The sequence below is a fragment of the Myotis brandtii genome, unplaced genomic scaffold, assembly GCF_000412655.1.
Source record: "Myotis brandtii unplaced genomic scaffold, ASM41265v1 scaffold634, whole genome shotgun sequence".
In the NCBI taxonomy this organism is placed as follows: domain Eukaryota; kingdom Metazoa; phylum Chordata; class Mammalia; order Chiroptera; family Vespertilionidae; genus Myotis; species Myotis brandtii.
Window position 1 is genome coordinate 526,658 of NW_005370427.1, and position 10,790 is coordinate 537,447.

The window sequence follows — 10,790 nt, forward strand, 5'->3', positions numbered from 1 at the left end:
TTTGGGGGTTTCTTTCTGGACAGTTTAAATAGTTAGCATGTGCAGATTTGGTGGAATTTCAAACATTTGGATTTGTGCTTTGGTTTATTTTTAAATGTCTAACCAAGCTGATTCCCTGAACTCCCCACCTCCCTTCCTAATGAAAACATCTTAATTGTGGTTTTATTTCTGGAAATTTTAAATATTCAGTTTGTGTCCCTAGATTGGTCTGAAACTCTTCCCCAAAAAAGGTGGGTGTCAGCTTTCCTGCTCCGGAGTAACCACTTCCCAGTCAGACAGGAATGAAAGATGTGGGTGCTTCTGAGATGCTTGTCCTGGGCCCGCAGGGGAGAGCCATGGCTCTGCGGTCACCGAGCCCAGAGTGGGACTCATTAACCTGAGCCTCTCACCTTTGCCAGGCAGTGGCTTTGGCCCTGAGCTGATTCCTCTGATGGATGGGGAGTCAGTCAATGGGGCTCTAATGCTTGGCCTGACAAGGATGCTTTGTTCCCTAGACGTTTCTGCAGGATTTTTTTCTGAGCACCGTGAAGATGAGCATCCGGACCCCACCCACACTCCTGAGGCTGGCAGGGAGGAGCCTGCTGAGGGACCAGGCTGCAGCCATCGCAGCTCTGGAGTACCTGCCCGCTGAGTTCTTCAAACTACTGTTCGTTCAGGCCTGCCGTAGGAGAATGCGGAAGCCCCTGAAGGTTTTGGTGCAAGCCTGGCCCTTCCCTGTCCTCCCTCTGGGGAGCTTGATGAGGCTGCCTCCAGTCATGGTCTTAAAAGCGGTGTTGGAGGGGCTTGACGGTCTGCTTGCCCAAGAGGATCGCCCCAGGTAAGGCTGCTCCAAGTGCCTGGTAGGGTCCTGGGCATCCCAGAGACAGGGTGGGTCAGGGCATGTGAGGGCCTAAGGGTGGACCTGAAGTTTCTGACGGTGCCAGTGAGGCTCAGGGAGCCCTTGCACACTACAAAGCTCACTGTGGGAAGTGGAGGACTGCCTACGGGGCAGGGCCACCTGCAAAACCTGCTCTGCCTCCTCCCAGTGGTACTTAAAGGCACACGAAGTGCTGAGCAGGAGGGATGGAGGGGAAGGAGATGAGCAAAGCAAAGCAGAGGGAAGAGGAGAGCAACGGAGAAGCTGACCTTGGGACTCAAAGATGAAGCTCAGGGTGGGGTGGGAACTTATTGTTGCCTCAGCTCAGATGCTCAGCCTCATTCTGACCTGCCCTGGTTCTATTGATCTTTTTTGAAAAACATTTTTTTATTAATTTCAGAGAGGAAGGGATAGAGGTAGAAGCATCAATGATGAAAGAGAATCATCGATCTGCCCCCTCCTGCTCACACACACACACTGGGTATTGAGCCTGCAAACCAGGAATGTACCCTGACGGGGGATTGAACTGTGACCTCCTGGTTCATAGGTAGATGCTCAACCTCTGTGATACACTGCCCATAAATCATGTCAGCCAATGCCCTGTTGACCTGGAAGAATCTCAGCTCATGTCCTGCTTTCCCCACAGGAGGTGGAAACTTCGGGTGCTGGATTTAAGGAACAAGGATGTCAACCTCTGGAGAATGTGGTGTGGGCACAGCACCCAGGAGTGCTCTCAGACAGGACCAGTGGCTGTGCACTGCTCCAGCCCCAACATGGAGCACCCCTTGGCTCCCTTGGGGGTGTTCCTAGACCTTGACTTCATGAAATGGACGGGGTTAAGTTTTTTATGTACATCATCCAATGGACCCAGCAGAGAAAAGGGTTGGTACACCTGTGCTGCAAGATGCTGAGGTTTTTCGAATTGCCCTTCCAGAGGGCCAGGAAGGTCCTGGATAGGGTGCAGCTGGACTGCATCCAGGAGGTGCAAGTGGACTGCACCTGGGACCTGCCCACCCTGGGGACATTTGCTCTCTACCTGGGTCAGATGAGTAACCTGCAGACTCTCGCTCTCTGCCACATCAAGGTGTTAGCTGAGGGGGAGGACGAACAGGAGGAGGAGGAGGAAATGGAGGAGGAGGAGGAGGAAGTGCAGGAGGAAGAGGAGCAAGAGGAACAGAAGGAAAAGAAGCAGGCCTTGGAGGAGGAATATTTGTGGGAGAGGGAGAAAGAGGAGCAGGAGTGGGAGGATGAAGAGGACTGGGAGAGGGAGGAGCAGGAGTGGGAGAGGGAGGAGCAGGAAGAGCAGGGATACTTTTCCCAATTCCTCTCTCAGATGCTCAGGCTGCAGCACCTCAAGAAGCTCTACTTGGACTCTCCCTCCTTCCTCCGAGGCCGTCTGGACCAGATGCTCAGGTGAGCTGTGGAACAGAGGACGCAGCCCCAGAATGTCAAGGGAGTGGTCTTGTTTGCTGCTTTGAGGGTGGTGTCCTGTGAGCACCTTAGAGAATCATGTTTTAAAATCTGCCTGTCAGGAGGGGTAGCAGAACTGGCTCAATGAGTGACCCAGCGAGCTGGGGTCTGTGAATTCTTCCTTAGGGAGAGATGTCTAAGTGACCAGGACTTAGGAAGAGGGAGGGAGGAGGAAAAGCCACATCGGATGGAGCATTTCCAGACAGAAGCTCTGTGCCCACCGGCCATGTGAACACACGTGAGCCTGTCTCAGCTTCCCCATCTGTCAAAGGTGGTCCTGGGCTCCAGGAAGGTCAAGAGTAGAAAGGAAAGGCAGGATCCCGCTCCCTTAGCGTAAGGATTGCAAAGAGTAACAGGTGATTGCAGTGGAAGTCGCCTCTGCAGACTGGCTTCCCCAGTTGATGCTGCAGATTCTTCCTCTGGTCACTCTCTCCCTTTTCTTTAAATCCTCAGTGAAGGATATTTTTCCTTTGTTTTTTAGAGATTGAAATGGAGGGGAAGAAAGAGAGAGAAATAAGGATGAGAGAGAGAGAGAGAGAGAGAGAGAGAGAGAGAGAGAAGAGATGATTGGTTGCTCCTAGCACATGCCCCAACCCCAGCCTCGCATTGATGCTGCAAATGGGATCCGTGCCCTTGACCATGAATCAAACCTGAGACCCTTCAATCAAAAGTGAAAGCTCTATCCACTGAGTCAAACCAGCTAGGGCCAGGTTTGTTCCTTAGGCATTAGATGAAAGAGCCTCCTGTGGCCCAGATGTTTGGTGCCTAGAGCCAAGCAATGGACAGAAGGAAGCCTGCGTTGAGAGCATTCTTGGTTTTGACTCCCAAATTTACCATTCACGGATGCCTGCCCTTGACCTAGACCAGGGGTGGGCAAACTTTTTGACTCGAGGGCCACAATGGGTTCTTAAACTGGACCGGAGGGCCGGAACAAAAGCATGGATGGAGTGTTTGTGTGAACTAATATAAATTCAAAGTAAACATCATTACATAAAAGGGTACGGTCTTTTTTTTTTTTTAGTTTTATTCATTTCAAACTGGCCGTAGTTTGCCCACGGCTGTCCTAGACACTGTGAGGCTCTCTGAGCAGGCTCCCAGGGTTTCGGGGTTTTCCTTCTGTCCAGTCACCCTCCAGAGAGCAGTGCTCTGCTTGGCAGCTGAGGACAGGAAGCTCTGGAGAAGTCGTGAACTTGACCCAGCCTAAAAGAAGACTGGGCGTCCTGGGTGCTGGCCTTCATCACATTGTCAGGACAGCCCTGGGCTTGCACAAATTGTTCTTCCTCCACCTGGAAGCCCCCCTCTTTTTACTACCGCCGTCCCCAGGAACTAATCACTCCATCTCTCCCCAGGTGCCTGCAGACCCCCTTGGACAAACTCTCCATATGGCTTTGCTGGCAGCTGACGCAATCAGACCTGACACACCTGTTCCAGTGCCCGAACCTCAGGCAGCTGAAGTCCCTGCGTCTGTATGGCGCCAACCTCACTGATTTTAGTCCCGAGCCCCTCCGAGCTCTGCTGCAGGCAGTGGCACCCACACTCCAGGACCTGCGCCTGGATAACTGTGGGATGGTGGACTCCCAAGTCGAGGCCATCCTGCCTGTCCTGAGCTGCTGTCACCAGCTCAGGGACTTCACCATCTCTGAGAACCCCCTCTCCATGGCCACCGTGGAGAAGCTGCTGCACCACACAGCCGGGCTGCGCAGTTTAGAGCGAGAGCGGTACCCCGTCCCCCTGGAGTGTTACAGGACCCAGGAGACTGTGGACCAGGAGAGAGTTGCCCTGATTCAGGCTGAGCTCACAGGGATACTGAGGGAGTTAGGACAACCCAGGACCATCCATCTTGACACCAAGTACTTTAGCTCTGGGGACTTCTGTGATGTGGCATTTTCTTGGCATGGAGCCCGTGATGTGCCCCTGTAGTGACCCTGCTCACCAGGTGCACCTAACAAGGGCTTCCTTCTGGGCCCCTGGAACCTGAAACCTCAGACTGGGGTGCAGTATGTGGGGCCACTCACGTTTCATGTTCATGCTCAGTGTGAATGGGGAACGGGAGGGACCCAGCCCAGGTACAGGATTGCAGGGACAAAGGTTGGGGAGTTCATGGGACCTCAAAGGCAAAGTGTCCTACTATCAGAAACATGCATCTGGTTTGCTTGGGGAGGGGTGGGGATTTGGGCTCGAGGTGCATCTGTGGGAGTTAATCCTCGGGTGGATGGTTGTAAAGGAATCATCAGAAATAAAGTCAATTTCAAAGGCCACCGTCTGGTCCTCTGTCATGTATTAATCTTTCTCCACACTTTACACCTCAGTTACTGATGAAAAAAGGTGCCCAGGGCCCAGGATCAGACACTGGAACTGCTGGGATGCGGTTCGGCTGCAGGGCTCAGCACCATTTTATCACTCCCTCCAGGTTTTTCCTTCTCCCTGGGCACCTCTGACCTCATTGTGGCTGCTCAGTGGGTGGATACAATGCTACTTTCTATGTGGTCCACTACCCACTGAAATGAAGGGGACTAGCTGCTGGCTCTGAACCTGTATGTGAGTGGTCCTCATAGTGCTGCTGGTGAACCCACAACTCTCAAGAATTTTGCCAGGAGGGGTTCAGGGCACGAGGCAAGGCCCCAAGTTCCAGATGGGCTTGTCCACACAGCAGAGGAACAGAGCTGCTGGGGCCTCCTCGCCCATGCCTGTCAGCCCGGTGTTGAGGAATTAACCTGCTTGCAGCCAGGAAAATCATCCAAATTCCTTGGACCAAAATACTAAAGTTATTCAGGAACATAAGACTTTTCCTTAGCATTTTTTTACCACATCTTATCTAATAAAAGAGAAACATGCAAATTGACTGTACCTCCACTACACCCACAAGCCACACCCACCAGCCAATCAGGAGCGAGTATGCAAATAAACCCAACCAAGATGGCGGCGGCCACAGAGCTGGAGCGAACAGGATGTTTGGGTTGCCCCTGGCAATGGAGGAAGCCAAGCTTCCCGCCTGCCCTGGCCGGCTGTGGGCTCCGCTTAAGGAGGGTCTGGGAGCCTGGGTTGCCTGGGGCTGTGGACAGCTGGCAAACAGCCATCAGCCACTCACCCAGGCTAGCCAGGCACCCCAGTGGGGACCCCCACTCTGAAGGGGGTGTGGCCAGCCTGCAAACAGCCCTCAGCTTCTCACCCAGGCTGTCCACGCCCCATGGGGTGAAGGTCCCCTCTGGGGGGCTTGGCCAGCCTGCAAGCAGCCATGAGCCCCTCACCCAGGCTGGCCAGGCACCCCAGTGGGGACCCCCACCCTGAAGGGGGTGTGGCCAGCCTGCAAATAGCCCTCAGCCCCTCACCCAGGCTGGCCAGGCACCCCAGCGGGACCCCCACCCTGATCCGGGACACCCTTCAGGGCAAACCAGCACCAGGCCTCTATCCTATATAATAAAAGGGTAATATGCAAACTGACCCTAACAGCAGAAGGACTGGGAATGACTGGTCACTATGACACACACTGACAACCAGGGGGCAGAGAACTGATCTTGGGGGCAGAATTTCAAGAGGATGAGGCCCAGAAATCAGGATTTTAAAAAGATTTCCAGGTGATTCTAATGTGCAGCCAAGGTTGAGAACCACTGTGCTAAGGGGCTCCCATGGATAGAGGACATGCAAGAGTAGCTGGGCAATGTAAGAGGAGAAGTGGAAATCCTAAGAAAGAACCAAAAGGAAGAAATGCTAGAGATCACACACACACACACACACACACACACACACACACACACACAGAAAAACTGTAACATAAATTAAGAATGCCTTCAATGGGCTCGTCAGTAGACTAGACACAGCTGAGAAAAGAATCTCTGAGCTAGAAGATAAACATCAATAGAATCCTCAAAAAATAAAGAGCAAAGAGTATACAGATTGAAAAAAATTCAGAGAATATCCAAGGTCTGAGGGACAACTACAAAAGGTATAGTATAGGCATAACTGGAATACCAGAAGGAGAAAATGGAACGGAATAAATATTTGAAATAATAATGACTGAGAATGTTCCCAAATTAATGTCAGACATCAAAACGAGATCCAGGAAACTCAGAGTACCTCAAGCAAGATAAATGCCAAAGAAAACTATATCTAGGCGTATGGTCTTCAAACTAGAGAAAAACAAAGAGAAAGTAAGAACTCCTGAGGGAAGCCAGAGGGGAAAATACCTTACCTGTAAAGGAACAAAGACAAGAATTACCACATTGACAAGCTAAACTTCATTAATATTAATAACTCAGCTCTGCAAGAGACAATATCAAGAAATGAGAAGACAAGCCACAGACTGGGAGGAAATATTTGCAAAAGACACCTCTGGTAAATGACTGTTATCCAAAATACAGACTCTTAAAATTCAACAATAAGAAAAACAACCAATTAAAAGATGGGCCAAATACCTAATGACACCTAACCAAAGAAGATATGCAGTTGGAAAATAATCATATAAAGAGATATTCCATATCATGTGTCATCCAGGAAATGCCAATTAAGAAAACTGTGATACCGCTACATACATACTATTAAAATTGCCAGAATCAAGGTCATTGACAACATGAAATGCTACCAAGGATATGGAGGAACAGGAATTCTCATACATTGCTAGTGGTGATGCAAAATTGTACAGCACTTTGGAAGACAGTTTGATAGTTTCTTACAAAACTAAGTATATTCTTACCATATGACCCAATAATCATACATCTTAGTATTGCCCCAAAGGAGTTAAAACTTGTGTCAACAGAAAAAAACCTGCACAAGGATTTTTATAACAGCTTTATTCATAATTGCCAAAACTTGGAAACTACCAAAATATCCTTCAGTAGGTGAATGGATAAACAAACAAACTGCAGTACAACCCAATAATGGAATGTTATTCAGTGCTAAAAAGAAATAAGCTATCAAGCTATGAAAAGACATGGAGAAACCTTAAATGCTATTACTAAGTAAACAAAGCCAGTCTTAAATACACTCTTTGATTTCTGCTTCATGACCTTCTGGAAAAGGCAAAACTATGGAGACAGTAAAAAGATCAGTGAGTGTTAGGAGATGAAAGAGATGAATAGGCAGAGCACAGAAGAGTTTTAGGGCAGTGAAAACACTCTATGATATTTTAATGATAGATGTGTTATAAATTTGTCCAAATTCCTAGAATGTACAACACCAAGAGTGAACCCTGAGGTAAACCATGGACTTTGGGTGATTATGATGTTTCATCAATTATAACAAATTTAGCAATCTAATGGGGGATGTTGATAATGGGGTGACGCTATGAATATGTGGGGGCAGGGAATGTATGTGAAATCTCTATCTTTCTCTCAATTATTTTTGAAAACTTTAAATGCTAAGAAAATAAAGTCTTTAAAAAAAAAAGAAAGAAAAGTATATTCAGAAAAGTACAACTTTAGTCCTCTTCTTTTGATTTAAATTAAGGATTTAGTGCCCTATGAAGATATTTTCCCAACTTCGGTGGCACAGTTGGTTTTTTTTTAACATTGTATTTTTCAGGCTCTGTAAATACTCTTCTACAAAAAGGCACAGTCTAAATTTAGACTCTTAAAATTCAAGTAATAAATTTTAGTAATAAAAGATATATAAAAAATGAATGAAAACTCCATTAATTAGAGGCAAGATTTATTGCTGACCACAAATATCTCCCTAATGCCTTGTACAATACTTGGCTCATAGTGTGTTATCAATAAATATCTGTTAAATATCCTTGTTAGTTGTTCCCCGCTCCCCGCCCCCCCCCCCAAGACTCTCAGTCACTAATGGTTGCTCCTATTTAAATCCCCTTTAATCTTTCGTACTCAGCTAATCCTAATGTTAACAAAGGAATTCGAGAAGGCCCAGTTGCTGGGAAAAACAGTGAAAAGCTCTCATCAGTTCTACTGAGAACCCGCACTGGCTGCCCTGTGCTCCACCACGGAGGGATGAGCTCAGTGTCATCAAGATGGACAGAAGGCAAGCAGAGATGATGATGATTATGATGATGATGATGATGATGATGATGATGATGATGATAATGATGATGATGTCATTTTATAATCTTCATTTGCTAAGTGAGATGAATCAATTGAGCATCAACTTACAATGTACCAATAAGCAATGTATATAAAATGAAGTGTTAGAAAAATAAATTTATAAAACTGCAAATAGTGTTTAAAAAGGAAAAAGAAAACAAAGTTTCTATAAGAAAAAGAATCTTAATCTTAAATAGGAGATATAGCAGACAACTCTTTAGAATTTTTGAAAAGCTAGTAACTTAAATCCTAGCTAAGTGTCAAGTTCATCTACACCTAAAGTATACAGAATATAGAAAGATAAGTATAAATTAAGTACTGTAAAAATCGAAGTAAAAAGGATTATGAAAAGAATCAGATTATTAAATTTGGATAAACTCATAAAGCATAAACCATAAAATGAGTTGCAACTTGTAGGATATATCTGATATAAACAAAAGAAACAATTTAAGATGGAAATGGTAAACAATACAGTGTCCTAAAGAGTAGAGAAACTGATGACAGGTTATGGTTAAAGGCAGAAGCTTTTATTCTTTTTAGCTTTGTTATCAAATTCAAGAGTAATCAATTAGCCAGAACAAGTGTTTCCACAGATAAGAGAAAAGAAAACTCAATATAAAAGAGGCACAAAGGAATGGCACAAAATTCTTTAAGGAAGTGATGAGTTCCTTCATGGAGCCCTTCTCCACAAAAGAAGATCTCAGTTACATACAGAATATGAAAGTAACTGAATTATTGGCATTAAGAAAAATACAGTGAGTAACTCTTCATTAAATAACTACCATAACAAAAACTTGATGGAAAGAAACAAAATCTCTGTCATTTTATAGTTCAGAATACTGCTGTCCAAGGAAAATAAATGACTCTCCCAAGATCATATTTTATTCCTGTCAATTTAACTTTGATAAGAAAAGATCCCTGTTTTCCGATCCATCAGAGAAAAGTTGGATTCAATTTTACTTGTGATAAATATAGATCTGGACTGTCGGTGCATATGAGCAATTAAACACAAGGCCAACTGGAGAATTAGGGTATTGGAAGGGTTTGGCTCATTTCCTAGTGCTGTCTCATAATCAGCATACCCATATGACAAAAGTCATGATCTTCTATAATCTCATTTTGAATTATTCCCTAGCTCTGATTTTCAAGTAAGTTACTGAACACTTTCCTAATGATTTAATTAAGTTTCAGTTCATTTATTTAATATATGTTTAACAAGTTCCAACAATATGATGGACATCAGGCTAGATTCTTGTACAAGTAGATTCTAATAAAGACAAGTCAGTATTTTAAGCGGTGTTATGGGTTTAGTGATTATATAAAATTGTTTGTACTTAGGATGACAAGGATTGAATTAAGGTTTACAAAAAAAAACATGTATTTGTAACACATTATTGGTCGTTATGTATAACTAGAGGCCCAGTGCATGAATTCATGCACCAGTGGGGTCCCTGGGTGTAGTCTGCGAGATCAGGCCAAAACCGGCTCTCCAACATTCCCCGAGGGGATGCGAGAGGGTGTAGGCCAGCCTGAGACCCCACTGGTGCATGATCAGGGCCTAGGAGGGACATGGGAGGCTGGCCAGCCCACAGGACATCTCCAGGGCATGTCCGAACTGTCTTGTCAGTCCCGATCAGCTGAACCCTGGCACCAAGCTAACCTACCAGTCAGAGTGTCTGCCCCCTGGTGATCAGTGCACATCATAGTAACTGGTCAACAGGTCAACTGTCTGCTCCCTGGTGGTCAATGCACGTTATAGCGAGCCATTGAGCGGCCTTAGCATATCATTAGCATATTACGCTTTGATTGGTTGAATGGCCTATTTGTCGACAGGATACTTAGCATATTAGGCTTTTATTGTATAGGATGTCCTTCAGCAAAAAATGGAAGAATTAAGTGCTCACTGGGATTCTGTATATGATTCTATTTCGTTATTTTTTAAAAATGCATTCAAGATATCCTGCATTTATAGAGACACCTTAAGAAGATGTATTCATTAACACTTCTCATTCTTGAGGACTGAATTCAAATCCATATAATGTGGGGTGTCTTCTCTAACTAGACCCACAATTCCATGTTGAAACATCACTTATACTAACTATAGGTCTACTTCTCTTGCTGCATATCTGTATTTTTACCATGTTGCTTAAGTGCATGACTAGAATATTCTCTTCTTTAGGTCAGTATTTCTGCATTAGGTAAAACTGAATGAAATGACATTTGTGATGCTTACTAAGTTCACAGAAAATTTTTAAAAATAAGGCATACATTTCCTATCTAATAAAAGAGAAACATGCAAATTGACCATAACCCCAACACCCTTCCCATTGGCTAATCAGCAGGATATGCAAATTAACTGCCAACCAAGATGGCGGCCGGCAGCCAGGCAGCTGAAGTGAACAGGAGGCTTGCTTGCTCCAGTGATGGAGGAA

General features: G+C 45.6%; 1 protein-coding gene across 1 annotated transcript; it reads left to right on the forward strand.

Moving 5' to 3' along the window:
- Window positions 1–1,760: 1,760 nt before the first annotated feature.
- On the forward strand, window positions 1,761–4,246 carry LOC102241504 (putative PRAME family member 26). Its single transcript, XM_014528436.1, has 3 exons — window positions 1,761–1,940; window positions 2,190–2,269; window positions 3,676–4,246. The coding sequence occupies exons 1-3, from the start codon at window positions 1,761–1,763 to the stop codon at window positions 4,244–4,246; spliced, it is 831 nt and encodes a 276-aa protein (XP_014383922.1).
- Window positions 4,247–10,790: the final 6,544 nt, after the last annotated feature.

Excerpts from the sequence above, each read along its gene's own strand:
- LOC102241504 (XM_014528436.1), top strand. The coding sequence starts at position 1,761 with ATGCTGAGGTTTTTCGAATTGCCCTTCCAGAGGGCCAGGAAGGTCCTG. Across the intron at positions 1,941-2,189 it reads TCGCTCTCTGCCACATCAAG|ATGCTCAGGCTGCAGCACCT; the intron begins GTGTTAGCTGAG and ends TTCCTCTCTCAG. Across the intron at positions 2,270-3,675 it reads CGTCTGGACCAGATGCTCAG|GTGCCTGCAGACCCCCTTGG; the intron begins GTGAGCTGTGGA and ends ATCTCTCCCCAG.